Below are 19,761 nucleotides of genomic sequence, written 5' to 3'. Positions count from 1 at the left end.
CGATTTAGGGAGAGTCAATGGACGATAGCATGGCGGCGGTTCATCCTCTAAGGACAAATTTGCTAGCCTAGTCAAACTGGGATATAAATGAGATGGCTCCCTCAAGCGCAGGGGCGCACTCGATGGGGGATGGTCCTTCACTGAATTTTCCTCTGTCTCATCCAGTGGCTTGTCCCTACAGGGACCTTTGTCCGTCTGTTTCCTGTCCCACTGACTACCACAGTCACTAGACTGACCATCATGCCGAGACTCCTCCTGAACCTTTTCTAGGAGCTCGCATCCTTCATCAAGCAAAAGCCCTATGCTCTCAGTGGGGTCCTGAAGTGTCTGTTCAATGAGTTGCCATAATCTAAGTATTTCTACCGGCTCTCTGGAAGCTCTCAACTGTCTCCCTACTCTCCACCACTGTTGCTCATCTAATTGGCCACCTTCCACAAACCATGGTGACGTCTTGGCAACGGCCCTAGTGAATGTGCATACTGTAGCTGCCTTAACGGGCGTCCCCGCAGCTTTTAACAAGCAGCTCAACAGCATGAGCAACCTAGTGGTGGATGGAGTATTGTCCATTTGGAGGTAAAAAGGAAGTTTCCGCCTATTTCCTGGCATTTCTGAACACTTTGTACTCCCGCCTTTTAAGGGATTCCTTTACCCTTTTTTCTGCGCTTAATTTCCCCGTCTTTCTTCGACAGAACCGTGGTTTCTATTCTTTCCCCAGCTGGATTTCCATGCACAGGCATGCTTACCTTTTGTTCCTTACCTATTCCTGCGTGTAGCAAAGTGGTCCGAATCCGAGTCACAGAACCACTTGTTGCTCCCTTGCCCGCAAAGGAATGACACTGTTCACAGCTTATCAGTCTTCAGTAGACTTTTAATTAGAAAATAACAGTGACAGAGAAAGAACGAAGGGAGGAGAGTGGACAGAAAAGCTCCCTCCTTCCTCAGCACACAGCTTATATACAAAATCCGGCCAATTGCAAGTGGGCTCAAGTCCATGCATGGAACACACCAATCCGCTGTCTGTTCACGCAGTGTGCACATGTCCTCGGGCCAATCAGATGAGGTGTCACCCAGCAGGCAGGCTCACCGCATAGTCCTCAGCACCATCTTGTTGTTTACGAGACAGGCTCAGTGCCTCTGGAAAGTCCCAACCGTGGGAAAGCATTGCCCTAACCGAAACTAGCAACATCCGCCTTGTGATAAAGACACAGCAACAGCTATCAGACAGACCTTGACGTGGGGGCTCCATGGCTGCGCATCCCATGGAGCCCCACAGGACAGGATAGAAAATCTTTCTCATGATAGTGAAATCATAAGGAAGAATCAAAATAAAATGAGGAATCTAGTAGAACATGAAACTGTGATATTGAAGAGAAATCAAAATGAAATGAAGAATTCAATAGATCAAATGACAAATGCATTTTAGAGTCTTAACAACAGAATCAGTGAGACAGATGAGAGACTATCAGACTTAGAAGATGGAGCACAGGAAAGTATACAGTCAAACCAAAGAAAAGAAGAGGAACTTAGAAATTTAAAAAAAATATATTGTTGGGAATATACAGGATACTATTAAAAAAAAAACCAACATTTGGGTTCTAGGAGTTCCTGAAGGCATGGAGAGAGAGAAAGGATTAGAAGGCCTTTTTAAGCCGGCACCACAGCTCAATAGGCTAATCCTCCGCCTAGCAGCACCAGCACACCAGGTTCTAGTCCCGGTTGGGACGCCGGATTCTGTCCCCGTTGCCCCTCTTCCAGGTCAGCTCTCCGCTATGGCCCGGGAGTCCAGTGGAGGATGGCCCAAGTGCTTGGGCCCTGAACCCCATGGGAGACCAGGAGAAGCACCTGGCTCCTGCCTTCGGATCAGCGTGGTGCACCGGTCGCAGCACACCAGCCGCGGCGGCCATTGGAGGGTGAACCAACGGCAAAGGAAGACCTTTCTCTCTGTCTCTCTCTCTCTCACTGTCCACTCTGCCTGTCAGAAGAAGAAGAAGAAGAAGAAGAAGAAGAAGAAGAAGAAGAAGAAGAAGAAGGCCTTTTTAGTGAGATACTAGCAGAAAACTTCCTGGGGTTGGAGAAGGAGAGAGACATCCAAGTACAGGAAGCTCATAGGACTCCCAATAAACATGACCAAAAGAGATCCTCACCAATACACATTGTAATCAAACTCACCAAAATGAAACATAAACAAAAGATTCTAAAATGTGCAAGAGAGAAACGTCAGATTACTCTCAGAGGATCTCCAATCAGACTCACAGCAGACTTCTCATCAGAAACCCTGCAGGCTAGGAGGGAATGGCGAGATGTAGCCCAGGTACTAAGAGAGAAAAACTGCCAGCCCAGAATATTATATCCTGCAAAGCTCTCATTTGAGAATGAAGGTGAAATAAAGACCTTTCATAGCAAACAGAAATTGAAAGAATTTGTCCACTCGGCCAGCCCTGCAAAAGATGCTTAAAGATGTGTCACACACAGAAGCACAAAAACATGGCCATCAATATGAAAGAAGGTAAAGGAAGAAAAACTCCCAATAAAAGATCACAGGAAGTTCAAAGCATGTATTAGAAAATATCTTTGGGAAAATGGCAGGGCAAAGTTACTACTTATCAATAGTCACATTGAATGTTAATGGCCTCCACTCTCCAGTTAAAAGACACAGACTGGCTGAATGCATTAAGGAACAAAGCCCATCTATTTGCTGCTTACAAGAAACACATCTTTCCAACAAAGATACATGCAGACTGAAAGGGAAAGGTTGGAAAAAGATATTCCATGCCAACAGAAACCAAAAAAGAGCTGACATAGTCATCTTAATACCAGACAAAATGAACTTTAACACAAAAACTGTTAAGAGAGACAAAGAGGGGCACTGTATAATGATTAAGGGATCAATTCAAAAGGAAGATGTAACTATTATAAATGTTTATGCACCTAATTACAAGGCATTGGTTTATTTAAAAGATATGTTAAAGGACTTAAAGGGAGACTTAGACCCCAATACAATAGTACTGGGGGACTTCAATACTCCACTCTCAGAAATAGATCAACTGGACAGAAGATCAACAAGGAAACAGCAGATTTAATTGACACTATAGCCCAAATGGATCTAATAGATATCTACAGAATTTTTCACCCTACACTTAAAGAATTTACATTCTTCTCAGCAGTACACAGAACCTTCTCTAGGACTGACCACATACTAGGCCATAAAGCAAGTCTCAGCAAATTCAAAAGAATTAGAATCATACCATGCAGCTTCTCAGACCGCAGCGGAATGAAGAAGGAAATGAGCAACTCAGGAATCCCTAGAGCATATGCAAACACATGGAGATTGAACAACATGTTCCTGAATGAACAATGGGTCATAGAAGAAATTAAAAGAGTAATCAAAAATTTTCTGGAAGTAAATGAGGATAACAGCACAACATACCAAAACTTATGGGACGCAGCAAAAGCAGTGTTAAGAGTAAAGTTTATAGGAATAGGTGCCTACATCAAGAAAGTGGAAAGGCACCAGATAAATGAGCTTTCAATGCATCTCAAAAATCTAGAAAAACTGCAACAAACCAGACCCAAAACTAGTGGGAGAAGAGATATAATTAAAATCGGAGAAGAAATCAACAGGATTGAATCCAAAAAAAAATTACAAAAAATCAGCCAAACGAAGAGCATTTTTTGAAAAAATAAACAAAATTGACACACCATTGGCCCAACTAACTAAAAAAAAAAGAGAAAGAAAAGACCAAAATTAATGAAATCAGAGATGACAAAGGAAATGTAACAATAGACACCACAGAAATAAAAAGAATCATCAGAAATTACCACAAGGACTTGTATGCCAGCAAACAGGGAAACCTATCAGAAATTGATAGATTCCTGGACACATGCAACCTACCTAAATTGAACCAGGAAGACATAGAAAACCTAAACAGACCCATAACTGAGACAGAAATTGAAACAGTAATAAAGTCCCACCCAATAAAGGAAAGCCCAGGGCCAGATGGATTCACTGCTGAATTCTACCAGATATTTAAAGAACTAACTCCAATTCTTCTCAAAGTATTCAGCTGCAGGGCTTCTCATGTTAGTGGCTTGGTTAGGGAAACTGGAAGGTGATGAAAAATTATTTCCAGACCCCGGACAAAGTCAGTGGTACTCTCTCTGCTTCAGAGGGAAGCTTGGTTTTATTCAGCAGAGATAGCCTGAACTATTGGAAGAGCTTTGACAGAAGTAAGAGCTTTGCCTGACTCTGGCACTGTAGGAATTTAAACATCATAGTTGTGTTGGGAGCCAGGGATGACCATTTCTTTCCTGGCCAATTAAGATGAGTGAGAACTGAAGAACACTGAGCATGGGGGCTGTGCAGTCCATCAGAGGGAACAGGGCAGCAGGGTCAAGTGCACTGTGTGCTGTTTCTGCCTCAGCGAATCCCTTCTGCACTGCTTCCTAAGATTGTGTCCTTTGTTTGGAGACTCTGGAGATCAGGGAATAGAGGGAGAAGATGTGGTAATTCAGGGCCTCACTGGAGAGCAGTCCATGTGTTTAATCATATGTCAATATTTATGGGGTAGACTTTGTACCTGGTTCTACAGTGAAGACAGTGAAGTACCTGAGATGCTGAGGTGGCAGACAGAGAAAATGCACAATCTGGATTCACAGTTCTGTGAAAAGTTCTCTGTTGGGAGTGGCACCGTGGCACAGTGGCAGCACAGAGGAGGGACCACAGCGAATCTCAGGAAGTCAGGAATAGGAGACCTCAGGAAGAGCAGAGACTGGTAAATAATTACAAGGGATGAAGAATTCTGTGTCCTGTGCACCCAGGCCCCAGCCAAGCCCAGCTCGTGCAATTGTAAGGAGCTTACTCTAGCTACAAGTCTGAAGAATTTCTAATATGATGTTTACCCCAAAGAAAATTTTCATTCTAATTCCCCATCTTTACAATTGTGGGGTTGGATAGAGAGGTCATTCACTTCAGTATACCAGGGACTTCATATGTAAAATACATTCTGGAAGAGTCACTTAAATACTCACTGAATGGCTCCAGTGAAAACCAAACTAGCATATGTGTCTCATGCTGTTTATTTCAATGTTCAAATGAATGGACTTTCATGTTGAGTTGAATTATGCTGTGTCTAGTTGCATGAATGGGTTTCATCCTATCATTGGGACTTTTTCATTCTTGTGTTATTATGTCAAGTTTGATTTTAGTAATTGCTTTTTGTGTGTTCCAATGAGCAAGAAAATCACACAAAATGAAGAAACACAGAAGAATATAGGATTAAAATGAATTATCCTGTCTTTTCTCAACCATTTCTGTGTCTTCCTTTTATACCCATGGATACGAGTTCATGTTTTGTTTTTTCGTATATAGACAATAATATAATCACATAATCATATAAATATATAGATTTTGCATATCCTTTTTTACCAAAGAAAATTTTTGGAGACTTTCTTATATTAGACTCAATAAATATTTCACTTCCATTTTTTTGTTGTTATTTTTAAATTTTTAAAAAGTTAATCATTTATTTATTTGAAAGCAAAGAGAGATAGAGAGAAAGGAATATTATTCAATTTCAATTCCCAATTGCCTGCATAACTGGCAGCCAAGGGCCTGGCAGTCAATCTAGTACTCCCTTGGACGATGAGGACCCCATAAGTTATGCCATCTAAGTGTTGGAATTACAATGATCCTGCAACCAATAGACTATTACATACATAGCACTTCAACTTGGGTATACAGTTCTATGAGAGAAATTGCAAAATGTGCAACTGGTTTATGAAAAGACACCTACATTTTAACTTTTGGTAAATAATTATAAGAGTTGATACTCACACTAGCAAATCAGAGAGACTCTCAATTTCCCAAATCCCTTGCTTGCTCAGTGTGCTGTCAAAGCTAATTTTTTGCCCTTTCTAGAAGTGAAAAAGAGATCACACAGTTTTCCTTTGCACATCTTTTATTATCAGTAAAGTTAAACATTTTCGCTCTTTATTATGGCTATTTAGAAAATGTGGATGCAATTCTACTCTCATTGATATACTAGGGTTCATCACAACTTAAATCAAATGCCTGTATCAGAAGTACAAATTGAACATCTTTTCTTAATCTTCCCATGTCTTACAAATTCATTCAAATCACTTTTTATGAAAAATTTCATTATTTTCCAATTTGTATGCCAATTCATCATAATTATTCTATAAAAATTAAGTTTATCTTTTTAGGAAGCTAGGCCCTGGTAGACTGTAATAATTGTATTTTATTTTAAAAAATTTTTACTGAAATTACTATGACACACATACTTTTCACAATGAAGAACATTGCAATATTACTAAAACAAAAACAAAGCCCATTTTATATTTTCCTGCCCAAGAAATTTTAGCCTATGCAGTTGTTAAAGTCTGGTTTATAATCCTTGAAACAAAAAATTCTGAAAGCAAAGTTAGTACTGTAGCAAGCAATTTACCTATGACATCAAGGAATGGTCTAATCCATTTTGGTGCGTTATTTACTGTTTCTTCAATGCCTTCTATTAGCCAACTTATCTCTATACTTAACTTAAAAGCATTCCCTTTAAATCCTGTAGGCATGCCTTCTTGAACCTATAAAATGGAAAGTCCACTTTTCAAAACCCTCATCATTAAGAATAAAAGTTTGGTATTTAACAATGTCAGCAGTTAAGCACATAGTTCTATTTTTCTACCATGTTAGAGTGTTTTTTTGTGGAATTTGTCTTCCAACATAGCCAGAAGTTTTGACTTGAATAGGAGAAAATCCATGGTTTAACTTTTGTGAGTTTTCCTTAGCATCATTTCCCCAGGGGAAAGCGGGGAGTTTTGTGTAGGCACAAAGAAAGCTCATTGGGAAAGAATGTGGATTAAATTCTAATTGGCTCTCATTTCCATGAGGTGGCACAGCTGAGCTCATCTAGCAACTAGTGAGAAGTGCTGACACCTCACAGGACACTGCTTATCAAACCCCACGCTGGGACAAAGGATGTGTATGTTACTTTAGTCATAAAGGATGATCAGGCAGGTCTGGAAACAATGGACCAGATTCAGAGTCCTCCATTTTCTCTCAGGTCAAATTTGATATTATCAGACCAGATAAACCTATTTCAGTCTCTTTGAGAATTGTTCCAGAAATCTCAAGCACCAGTAGCTAAGGTCCCATTGAATAGGGGCTTGGTAAGACCACCCTATAATAGCAACACCAATTGCAGCCCCAAACCCAGGAGAATGTCATTTGTGCCTCCAAAGTCCAACTCTACAAAAAGGGCTGGAGTCTCCTAGATTTTCGTGTTTCAGGGGGACCCAGGTGTAATTGAGATTGTAGTGGAACACTAATCTTTTTGATTCTCTCTAGGATGATGCCTGCGCTATAATTTGGTCTCACCCTTCCCCAGGATACAGAGTATGCCCATCAGGCACTGCCCAGCCCCCAGACTCACCTTCAGCTTGTGCTCCAGCATCCTCTCCTGCTCTCTGAGGAGGTCCTCCCTTTCCCGCTCCATCTTCTCCTTCAGTTGAGCGATGTTCTCCTGGAAGCTTCTCTCTTGAGCCTCCATCTTTTGCTGCATTTCCTGCTCCCTCTGTCTTAGCACTTCCTTTTCCTTCTCAGCGGCCTCCCTCTTGGCCTCCTCAGCTGTTTCACAAAGCATTAACAAGGGAAGAAAAACTGTTGAGTTCAAGACCAGGCAGCTTTGACAGCAATGCTGTTTCCCCTGAAACAGCAAGAGCGTGTTTCAGAATGTGCCAGAAAGGCACTGACAGGCTTGGTGTGCAGCCCAACAGCCCTTGTTATGTTCAAGTCTAGCGGAGTACATGCTCCACAGTCAGAGGAAGCCTCTTGCTTCAGAAAAGCCACCCTGACCAATCTATAAGAGGGCATCGTAGGAATCTCCCCGCCCCGCCCCACCGTCCTGTGAGCTGAGCCCGGCCCCGTACCTGCTAAGGCCTTCTGTGCATCAGAGAGAGCTTTGTCTGCCTGCAGGATGGAGTTCTCTGCTGCTGCCTGAGACTGCAAGAAGCTCTGGAGCACCTCAGTTGCCTGGAGACCAGCAAGCAGGAAAAGTACTTTAGGGAGAAATGATCTAGTCTTTTGATGTGGAAATTATTGTTTGATAAAAGTACAAATCTGACTGTGTATTTTCTCCATCATTCTTAGGCCATGGCAGAAACTCCAAGCTCTTTGCTGAGGCATAGGCACCCTGTGGAGCAGCCTCCTTCCTAGCTGTGCAGTCTCCTCTCCCAGGGATGCTGTCCACCACCACCCACCATCCCCCAGCATATCTTGTTTGCTTGCAAGATTGGCATGTTGTCTTTCTTATGCTCGCATGTTGTTCTACCATCTAGCAAGGATAACTTAAGTGGATACGTCAACATGTAGCTGTCACCTCCCCCATCAAGAAGCTTTCCTATGCTGCCTTCTGAGGTTTTCTCCCTAGTTTCTTTGGGATTATGCTTGGCAAATCACAATTGTGCATGTTTAAAGGATAAAACATGATGCGTCGATGTATATGTGAGTGTACTCTACAGTTCTTAATATTAAGATAATTAACAGACTAGCCCCCAATTAAAGGCTGCTGTGGTGGATTCCAAGATGGTGTACTAGGGAATGACATACTGCGCAAAACAGGGATAAACAGCAAAAATGAACAGAAAAACAAACCAAAAAACTGCAGGAAGTGCACCCTCAGCGGAGAATTGTAGAGAAAACCACACTGGAAATCCTACACAAGGAATGCCGTGAACCTGTGGAGGGTGCGGATGTGCAGCAGGAACACTGACACAACACACGCCTGCAGCAGCTGAGAGCTTGACTGTGTGGCAGCTTGGAGACGGAGGTGAGAGAAGGCTGCAGCAGCCCATGGTGATATAGTCAGAGAGAGAGCATGGCATGCGTCCAATAGTGCCCTGGGGGCTAGTAGTTGCCCACAAATGCAGTGGAAGTAGAGGAGGTGGCATGTTTGTCTCACCCCAACCTCACCAAAGCAGCGCCTGCTGCCCAGCTGAGAAAGTACAGGCACCATTTTGGGTTTGGGCAGCAGCAGCTGCAGAAGCCTTTGTGCACATGCACAGCAATTGGCTGAGACAGGATGCCATTTTCTCGGCACTACCATTGGCAGTAGCGGGGAGAGAGCAGCATTCAGCCAGTGGTGGTTGTGTATGCATATGATCCAGAGGTTCTATCAGAAAGAAAAATCTGAAGGTCCCACTGACTTTGAGACTGGCTGGGAAGAATCGCAGGGGGCTGGTCACTCGTGTAGGACTGTGAGATACTCTCAGCTCCCAGGATCAAGACGTCTATGCAGAGCTGGCTTGGGTAACATCTGCCTCTCTGTTGACTGGATAGGTTGGCAGGCAGAGTATAATCTCTGCATTCAGTGACTGTGGAAGCCTTGTATGCTGAGACCTTGGGGATTTAGAGATTACATGAGAAGGTGTGGGGTATATCTGGGTCTCTGGACAATCACTGGGTGTGGCTCTACACACTTGGAGCTGCTTGGTTGCCTCATGTGGGGCATTTCATAGGGGACTGTGTTCACAGTGAGGACTGTGTAGATAATTTACGTGGTTCAAGTGGTGGCATGGATGAGTGTTGAACACACTTGGGGAGAGGAGGTGAGCGGGTGATCACAGAAACAGATGTGACCATTCCCCAAACCCCAGTCTGCTAACAATAGGAAATCTACCATATCCAACTTGGATGTTACCCTGGATACTCACCCCACCCTGGAGCACTAACCAAAGGTATGTGGCTACACATACCACACATCTCCTGGTATTCACTGAAAGTGCAGATATTCAAGAAACAAGAATAAGGAAGTCATCATGACCATGCCCCCCACAAAGGAACACAAAACATTTCAATATTAGAATGTGAAGATGAAGAGAGTGATGAAATGCTGAAAATGGAATTCAAAAAGTTAATCATAGGATTATTCCAAAGCAATCAGAATCAAATCAACGAACTAAAGAAAACTATGCATGGCATGAATCAAAAATTTTCCTATAAAATTGAGATTTTAAAGAGAAATCCAAAGGAAATATTTGAAATAAAGAATTCAATACGTCAAATTAAAAAATTCAGTGGGTAGCCTTAACAGCAGACTAGGTGAGGAAGAAGAAAAATATCTGAGCTGCAAGAGAGGCAGATGTTACCTGAGCCAGCTCTGCCTAGATAGAAATCTTTCAGACTTAAAAATAAGAAAGAAGAAGGAATTAGAAAACTCAAAAATAGTGTTGGAGATTTATGGGATACTATCAGATGACCTAACATATGGGTCTTAGGAGTTCCTGAAGGTGTAGAAAGAAAGAATGGACTAGAAGGCCTATTTAGTTAATACTTACAGAAAACTTACAAATTTGGAGAATGAAAGAGACATCCAAGTACATGAAGCATATAGAATACCTAACAGACATGACCATAAAAGATCTTCAACATGACACATTGTAGTCAGGCTTTCCATAGTAAAATATAAAAAAGGATTCTAAAATGTGCATGAGAGAAATGCCAGATTCCTTTCAGAGGATTTCCAATTATACACACAGCTTACTTCTCATCAGAAACGCTACAGGATAGAAGAGAATGACGAGATATATTCCAAGTCTTAAGAGAAAAAAATCAACCCAGAATACTGTACCCTGCAAAGCTCTCATTTATAAATGGAGGTGAAATAAAGACCTTTCATAACAAACAAAAATTGAAAGAATTTGTCACCACTCATATAGCCTGACAAAAGATTCTTAAGGATGTGCTACACACAGAAACACAGAACCATGGTCATAATTATGAAAGAATTTGAAGGCAAAAATCCCCTAGCAAAAGTACAAAAGAAATCCAAAGTAAACAAGAGGAATATATTTGGAAAAGGTGCAGGGCCAAGTTGTTACTTATCAATAGTCACCTTGAATATAAATGGACCGAATGGACATACCTGATATCTACAGACCTTTTCACCCCACAGTTGGAGAATACGCATTCTTCTCATCAGTGCATGGAACTATATCTAGAATAGACCATAGTCTATGCCATAAAGCAAGTCTCAGCCTATTCAAAAAATATTGAAATCAGACCATGCATCTTCTCCAAACACAATAGAGTGAACATGGAAATCAACAACTCAAGACTCCCTAGATCATATGAGAACACATGCATACTAAACAACATGTTCCTGAATGAACAGTGGGTCCTAAAATTTATCAAAAGGGAAATCAAAAAAATTCTGGAAACAAATAAAGACAACAATACATAATTTCAAAACTTATGGAGTACAGCAAAAGAGTGTTAAGAGGGAAGTTTATAGCAATTGTTACCTACATAGAAATTTGAAAAGGTACCAAATAAATGAGCTATCAATGCTGCTCAAGGACCTAGAATAACAACAACAAATTTAACCCCAAATAATTTGTAGGAGGAAAGAAATAAAATTAGAGAGGAAATAAACAATATAAAACTAAAAATCAGTACAAGAGATCAGTGTAATGAAGTTTGGTTTTTGAAAAAATAAAAAAAAAATTGATACACAATTGTTCCAACTAATCAAAAAAAATGACAAAGAAGACTCAAATCAACACAATCAGAAATGAAAAAGGAAATGTAACAACAGATAACAAAGAGATAAAATAAATCATCAGGAATTACTACAAAGAGCTGTATGCCAACAAATAGGGAAACCTGGAAGAAAGAGATAGATTCCTATACACATGCAACCTACCTAAATTGAGCCATGAAGACATAGAAAACCTAAACCGACCAATAACCAAGATGGAAATTGAATTAGTAACAGAGACTCTCCCAACAAAGGAAAGCCCAGGACCGGATGGCTTTCCTGCTGAAATCTACTAGACATTTAAAGAAGAACTAACTCCATTTTTTTCTCAAGCTATTCAAAACAATTGAAAGGAAGGGAATCCTCCCAAATTCCTTCCATGAAGCTTGCATCACCTTAATTCCTAAACCTGAAAAACATACAACAGAGAAAGAAACTATAGACAATATCCCTGATTTATACAGATGCAACAATCCTCATTGTATATTAGCTAATCAAATCTAACAACGTATCAGAAAGATAATTTACTTGGACCTAGTGGGATTTATCCCTGGTTTGTAGGGATGGTTCAACATTTGCAAATCAATAAATATGATACATCTTATTAATAAACTGAAGAACAAAACCATATGGTTATCTCAATAAATGCAGAGAAAGCATTTGATAGAATACAGTATCCTTTCATGATGAAAACCTTAAGCAAATTGGGTATAGAAGAAACATGCCTCAACACAATCAAGGCAATTTATGACAAACCCACAGCCAGCATCCTATTGAATGGGGAAAAGCTGGAAGCATCCCCCTAAGATCCGGAACCAGACAAGGACGCCAACTATCACCATTGATACTTTACATAGTCCTTGAAGTTTTAACCAGAGCCATTAACCAAGAAAAAGAAATCAAAAGGATACAAATTGGCAAGGAGAAGTCGAATTGATTCTATATACTTAGGGGACCAAAAAAGACTCCACTGAAAGACTGTCTGACTCATAAGAGTTTGGTAAAGTAACAGGATATACAATAAACACACAAAAACCAATAGCCTTTGTATACACAGACATTACTATGGCTGACAAAGAGCTTTTAAGATCAGTCCCATTCACAAATAGCTACAAAAAGAATTAAATACCTTCGAATAAATTTAACCAAGGATGTCAAAAATATCTACTATAATAATTACAAAACATTAAAGAAATAACAGAAGCCATTTAAAAATGGAAAAATCTTCCATGTTCACGGATTGAGAGAAAGAACATCACCACAATGTCCATGCTACAGATTCGATGCAATCCAAATCAAAATACCAAGGACAATCTTTGCCGATCTAGAAAAAATGATGCTAAAATTTAATGGAAACACCAGAGACCCCAAATAGCTAAAGCAACCTTATACAACAAAAACAAAGCAAGAAGCAGAACCATACCAGATTTCAAGACATACTGCAGGGTAGTTCCAATCAAAACAGGCTAGTACTGGCACAAAAACAGACATGTAGACCATTGGAACAGAATAAAACTTCAGAAATCAATCCACACATCTGCATTCAACTTACCTTTGATAAACGAGTTAAAATCAATCCCTGGAACAAGGACAGTGTCTCCAGCAAAAGGTGCTGGGAAAACTGGGTTTTCATGTGCAGAAATATGCATTTGGACCCCTACCTTACACAAAAATCCACTCAGAATGGATCAAAGACTTAAATCTAAAACCCAATACTATCAAATTATTAGTAAACATTCATGAAACTCTGCAAGACTTTGGCATAGGCAAAGTCTTCTTAGAAAATATCCCAGAAGCACAGGCAATCAAAGCCAAAATTGACAATGGGATTATGTCAAATTGAGAAGCTTCTGTACTGCAAAAGAAACACTCAGCAAAGTGAAGAGATAACCAACAGAAAGGGAGCAAATATTTGCAAACTACAAAACTGATAAGGAGTTAATATCCAGAATCTATAAAGAGCTCAAGAAATTCAACAGCAACCAGACAAACAATCCAGTTGAGAAATAGGAAAAGGACTTTAACACGCATTTTTCAAGAGAGGAAATTCAAGTGGCCAACAGAAACCTGAAAAATGTTCAGGATCACTAGCCATCAGGGAAACACAAATCAAAACCACAGTGAGGTTTCACCTCACCCCAGTTAGAATGGCTTTCAGAAATCAACAAACAACAAATGCTAGCAAGGATATGGGGGAAAAGGTACCCTAATCCACTGTTGGTGGGAATGTGAACTGGTGAAGCCGCTATGGAAGACAGTATGGTTATACCTTAAAATCTGAATATAGACCTTCCGTAAGATCCAGCCATCCCACTCCTGGTAATTTGACCAAATCAAAAGAAATCAGGGGCCTGCGCCGCAGCTCACTAGGCTAATCCTCCGCCTTGCAGCGGCGGCACACCGGGTTCTAGTCCCAGTCAGGGCACCGGATTCTGTCCCGGTTGCCCCTCTTCCAGGCCAGCTCTCTGCTGTGGCCAGGGAGTGCAGTGGAGGATGGCCCAAAGTCCTTGGGCCCTGCACCCCAAGGGAGACCAGGGGAAGCACCTGGCTCCTGCCTTCGGATCAGTGCGGTGCACTGGCCGCAGCGCACCAGCCGCGGCGTCCATTGGAGGGTGAACCAACGGCAAAGGAAGACCTTTCTCTCTGTGTGTCTCTCTCTCTCTCACTGTCCACTCTGCCTGTCAAAAAAAAAAAAATCAGCCTATGAAAGAGTTAGTTATCTGTACCTCCATGTTCATTGTAGCACAATTCACAATAGCTAAGATTGGCCCCTTATTTTCCATCATATGTAATAATTAACTACATGTTAAAGATCGAAACTTCAACCAAAGACTGGAAAGCATAATACTCCTAAAAGAAAAAATAAGAAAAAAGATGTTACAAAGTAGCCTTGACAGTGATTTTTTTTTTTTGCTTTGATACCAAAAGCACAAGCAATAAAAACAAAAAGAATCAAGGGAACTATGTCAAACTAGGAAGTTCCTGTGCATTTAAAGAAACAATCAACAAAATGAAAAGGACATATACAGAATGAGAGTCAATATTGGCAAGCTATATACCTCATAGGAGGCTAATATCCAAAATATGTAATTAAGTCATAAATCAATGGAATAGCAAGACACCAAAGACCTGACTTAAAAATGGGCAAAATAGGCCCGCGCTGCGGCTCACTAAGCTAATCCTCCGCCTTGCGGCGCCGGCACACTGGGTTCTAGTCCCGGTCGGGGCGCCGGATTCTGTCCCGGTTGCCCCTCTTCCAGGCCAGCTCTCTGCTGTGGCCAGGGAGTGCAGTGGAGGATGGCCCAAGTGCTTGGGCCCCGCACCCCATGGGAGACCAGGAGAAGCACCTGGCTCCTGCCTTCGGATCAGCACAGTGCGCCAGCCGCACTGGCCATTGGAGGGTGAACCAACAGCAAAGGAAGACCTTTCTCTCTGTCTCTCTCTCTCTCTCTCACTGTCCACTCTGCCTGTCAAAAAAAAATGGGCAAAATAGGGGCTGGCACTGTAGCATAGTGGACTAAGCCTCCACCTTTGGTTCAGGCATTCCAAATAGGTGCAGGTTCATATCCCAGCTGCTTCTCTTCTAAATCAGTTCTCAGCAAATGGCCTGGGAAAGCAGTGGAAGATGGCCTACGTGATTGGGTCCCTGCACTTACATGGAGACGGGGAAGAATCTCCTGGTTTCTGGCTCCTGGCTTCAGACAGGCACAGCTCTGGCCATTGAGGCCATTTGGGGGAGTGAACAGTAGATGGAAGACCTTTCTCAGTGTCTCCCTCTGTCTGTAATTCTACCTCGCAATTATATATATATATATATATATATATATATAATCTTTTAAAAAGGGAAAATTCCTTTTATAGACATTTCTCAAAAGTAGACATCCAGAAGAATAACCAGCATATAAAAACACGTTCAATGCTTCTAATCATCTGGGAAATACATCAAACCATAATGAGATATAAGTTCACACTGTTAGAATGGCTATTATTTGGGATCACAGTTATGGTGCAGTGGGTAAATCTGCCACTTGCAAATCTGGCTTCCCATATCACAACATGTTCAAGTCCCAGTTGGTCTGATTCCATTCTAACTCCATGCTAATGTAGTTGGGCAAAAAGCAGAAGATGGCCCAAATACTTGGGCCCCTGCCATCCACATGAGAGATCCAGATGGAATTCCAGGCTCTTGGCTTTGGCAAGGACCACCGTGGCAGATGTGGGCATTTATGGAGTTAACCAGCAGATGGAAATCTCTTTCTCTCCACCTCTCCATTATCTCTGTTACCCTATCTTTCAAATAAATAAAAATAAATCTATGAATTTTTAAAAAGAAGAGCTATGACTTATGATTAAGTTAACAAATTTGGAGAAAAGGGAACATTTACTCAACTGTTGGGAGGGTGTAAATTGGTTCAATCATTATAGAAACAAAATGAAGCTCCCAAAAAAGAAAAAGAATTTCTGGTGGTCAGGTAGATGGAACAGCCTTGTCAATCCTGCTACTTACTGAATGGGTTATTTAAAGATAAATTATTGGCCGGCGCCGCAGCTCACTAGGCTAATCCTCCGCCTTGCGGCGCCGGCACACTGGGTTCTAGTCCCGGTCAGGGCACCGGATTCTGTCCCGGTTGCCCCTCTTCCAGGTCAGCTCTCTGCTGTGGCCAGGGAGTGCAGTGGAGGATGGCCCAAGTGCTTGGGCCCTGCACCCCATGGGAGACCAGGATAAGTACCTGGCTCCTGCCATCGGATCAGCGCGGTGCGCCGGCCGCGGTGCGTTGGCCGCAGTGCGCTGGCCGCGCCGGCCATTGGAGGGTGAACCAACTGCAAAAAGGAAGAACTTTCTCTCTGTCTCTCTCTCTCACTGTCCACTCTGCCTGTCAAAAAATAAAATAAAATAAAATAAAATAAAATAATTAAAATAAAAATAAAGGTAAATTATTAGCTTTTCTATACATCATGTTTTCTACCTGCACAATGGAGCTGATGTTAATACTTGATTTATAGTATTCTGAGAATTAAAATGATAATCTAAAAAATTAACATAAGACTATATTTGGTATAGGGAGTGAATGTCATGATGGTCATCACCATCATCATTATTACTATCAGTGCACACCACTATGGTAACTATATCTGCACCCTGTCTAAACAGTATGAATTTGTCCACCCAAGATAAGATCATAATCATCTGGAGAATAGTTTTCTTCACTAAGCATAAAGCCTATTCTTTGTTTGATTTTTAAAAAATGAAAAGAAAGAGCAGTAAATAAATGGTTATCACACTTGAATCCCTGATTCCAGATCCTCTCTGGGAAGAAATCTTCCACTTTACCTAGGAGTATATAACTATATATGGATTTTAAAACACTTAAAATGTCAAAAATTGCTGTGTTAGTTTGCTTTCCATGATTCTAACAAAATCCTTGAAGCAGGTTCTTTTACAGAGGCAGATTTTCCTCCCAGTCTACAGGTTCAAGGGCACAGCACCTGCCTAAGCATGGCTCTGACCAACATGGCTCTGACTCTCAGAGAGGATAGCATCACACTGGTATGGGTAGAATGAAGATATTAGGATGCAACAGAGTCATTCAGGGATCAGCCCTGGTTTCTATAACAAATCGATCTCAGAATTAACTCAAGGTCCCTTGGGAACTATGACCTTATATCCTCTGAAGGCAGCCCCTCATGAACTAAGATCCTCCCACTTGGCTCCATCTCCCAAAGTTCTCATCACCTCTCACATGGCCACAGAGAGGGTGAGGACGATGTCTCAGAAACATCAACCCTGGAGGACTAATATCCAGAACATAGCAAATGTTTCCCTCCGCCGTGGTGCTGTGCTCCTCATTTTCAAAACAAGCACCAAAGATCCTACAACTCTACTCTGTTGTCCAACTCTCCCCCCTATTACTCACCTTCACTCCCTTCCTGGGCACCAGCTCATACTCCTCTTCAATCCTTTTTCTTGCTTCTAAGTAGAGACTGTGGCCTCCAGGCGCAGAGAAAACTCCTCTTGAAATACTTTCCATCAGGGACGCTGAGAGCCGTGTAAGCTCAGCCTGGCAGTATTTGACAGAGGCCTCTTCATTCTGCAGCAGGAAGTCTTCCTTTTTCTGCTCTGTGGTTTCCTGCCAGGGAAACGTAGGTTCACACATTAGAAAGGAATGAGTAGCAGGGAAGGTCCACCTGTGATACACGTGGCAGGAGGATTTGGACGGCCTCAGAGTGGACCAGAACAAAGAATGGACCTGCAGTCAGGAGACTTACTTCACTGTTACTTCTGGTCATTGCCTGTTTCACCTATGCAAAGCCACGTATTTCTCATGGGGGAGAGGCCCAGGCTCAGTATCTGTAAATGAGGGTCAGAAGCCCTGAGCTCTGTGGTCCTTTAACATATAATATGATTAACAGTGGCCTGGCCTCAAGACTAAGAATAGAAAGGTGAATTTTGATTGCAATTAAAATTTCTTCAGAACATGTAGATTGCTAGGGACAGAAATATGAATTTATAGGAATATATGCCATTAATATCTTACTAATTGTCTAGATGTATTTTGAACCAACTTTTGAACCCTTATGAATGCTTTGATGATGTCTTGAATTTGTGAATATGTAAGAAAAGAATTTTTTGTTTGTATTTGGAAGTCACAATCCAACTGGGTTTCCTCAGTACAAATTGAGACTCTTGCTTTTCCACTTCAGGCCTAGACACATAGAAAGCTAAATTTTTAATGATTATGACTGTGGTCAATAGAATTAAGAGTTTCCATAAGACTTCTCTACTCTTGATGTCCATATCCCCCATATTTCCTGGGTCTGAGAATATGATGGCTGTTACTCTTATGATTCCATCATGATAAATAGCACAAGTTGAGTTTACAATGGAAAGAAGCCTATCTGGCATTATCCAATCTCATGAATCTTAATGGTAGATTTTTCTAGTTGGTGTCAGAAAGGAAACCAGAAAATTAGAAACAAGAGAATTATTTGATAAAATATAACTAGTTTAGAGATGGAGGGGTTCCCTGGAGACTGCATTTGAAGACCAAGCCCATCTGGCACCTTCTTTCCATCTGTCTACACTGAGCAGAGGACACAGACACCCTGACATGCATAGCTGCAAACAGATAATTATTATAATAATGTGTGCTGTTTTAAGCTGTAAAACTCATGATAATTCATTTTGCTTTACCAAATAATTAAGTGTCTGTCTTTTAAAAAAAGGGTGACCTGTAGTCCATAGAGCTCTTTCATTCTCTAGAATCAGGATGCCTTCTACTATGGTAGGGGGATGATCACAGGGTGAAAAGACAGACTTTAGGTGTTATCCAGAAAGGCTGTCACTGGCAAGGATAGATGTTCAGATGTTTACCAAAAGGTTCTTCTGGAATTCCCCGTTGTCGTCCTTGAAGGAGTGCTCCATGAAGATTTCAATGGCTTCCCTCTCACAGGCTGCGTGCACGTCCAGCAGCTCCTGGAGCGTGTCTATGGGGAGCACCAGTCGCTGGGCCATCTGCCTGCTGTAGTGCTCGGCTGCTTTCTGCACGGCTGCAGCATTCTCACGCTGGGCCAGAGTCGTCACTGCGTTCTCCAAGCAAGGGACGGCTCCGCTGTTGATGGTGTCTATGTACATCTCCACCAGACTGCCCAGCCCTGAATAGCGCATAATTTTAGGGAATAAACAGATAGTTCACATTCATTGTTTTCAATCAGCATCCCAAACATCAAATCCATTCTACTTATCTTGAAGTGTTCTTTTCCTGCTCCTCCTCCTTCCCTTCTTCCTCCTTTTCTTCTCTCTTCCCCCTCTGGCTTTTCCTTCTATATTTCCTTTCCCATCTTGCTCTGGGAATACTTCTCTGTATTACAACATGGTTCTTGTTTCTGTTCACCCTTTCTGTTATGATTTTCAGATTCACCAATTTGTGACATTAAAATACTGATTATAAGAAATATTATAGGGTTTTCTAGGAAAGTACTTCTCCATTTAAATAAGTTACAAGTTTATCAATCTAGGAAAATCACATAATTTTTGTATTCTAATTCCAAATAAAATGCTATCCCACTTATTAAAAATACCCTCTGGGTTTTGACGCCAGGCACACAGCATGTGGATGTATGTGTGACTTGATATTAGCATGGAATCTGTGTAACTGACTCAGTCATATGTCCATGAAGCCAGCCCTGTGTGTAGGTTCAAGTTTATTTC

The 19,761-nt window shown here is 41.4% G+C and overlaps 1 protein-coding gene across 5 annotated transcripts in view; it reads right to left on the bottom strand.

The window, feature by feature from the left end:
* LOC100346985 (guanylate-binding protein 7) overlaps positions 1 to 19,761 on the bottom strand; it is a 178,907-nt gene that overhangs the window by 143,015 nt on the left and 16,131 nt on the right. For 2 of the 5 annotated variants that reach the window (XM_070078097.1, XM_070078096.1), the window contains exons 7-11: positions 18,925 to 19,205; positions 17,468 to 17,680; positions 7,945 to 8,047; positions 7,449 to 7,642; positions 5,940 to 6,600 (exon numbers count right to left, since the gene is read on the bottom strand). The exons of 1 other annotated variant lie outside the window; for it this stretch is intronic. In XM_070078097.1, coding sequence (XP_069934198.1) covers positions 6,382 to 6,600; positions 7,449 to 7,642; positions 7,945 to 8,047; positions 17,468 to 17,680; positions 18,925 to 19,205 — 1,010 coding nt within the window. In that variant the 3' untranslated portion in view covers positions 5,940 to 6,381. Of the gene's footprint in view, positions 1 to 5,939; positions 6,601 to 7,448; positions 7,643 to 7,944; positions 8,048 to 17,467; positions 17,681 to 18,924; positions 19,206 to 19,761 lie in introns of those variants that run through there. 2 more of the 5 variants (XM_070078095.1, XM_070078094.1) reach the window with 1 other exon arrangement.

The sequence above is a fragment of the Oryctolagus cuniculus genome, chromosome 7, assembly GCF_964237555.1.
Source record: "Oryctolagus cuniculus chromosome 7, mOryCun1.1, whole genome shotgun sequence".
Lineage (NCBI taxonomy): Eukaryota > Metazoa > Chordata > Mammalia > Lagomorpha > Leporidae > Oryctolagus > Oryctolagus cuniculus.
The sequence above is the reverse complement of the archived record's forward strand: the minus strand, read 5'-3'. Positions and strand labels throughout refer to the sequence as shown.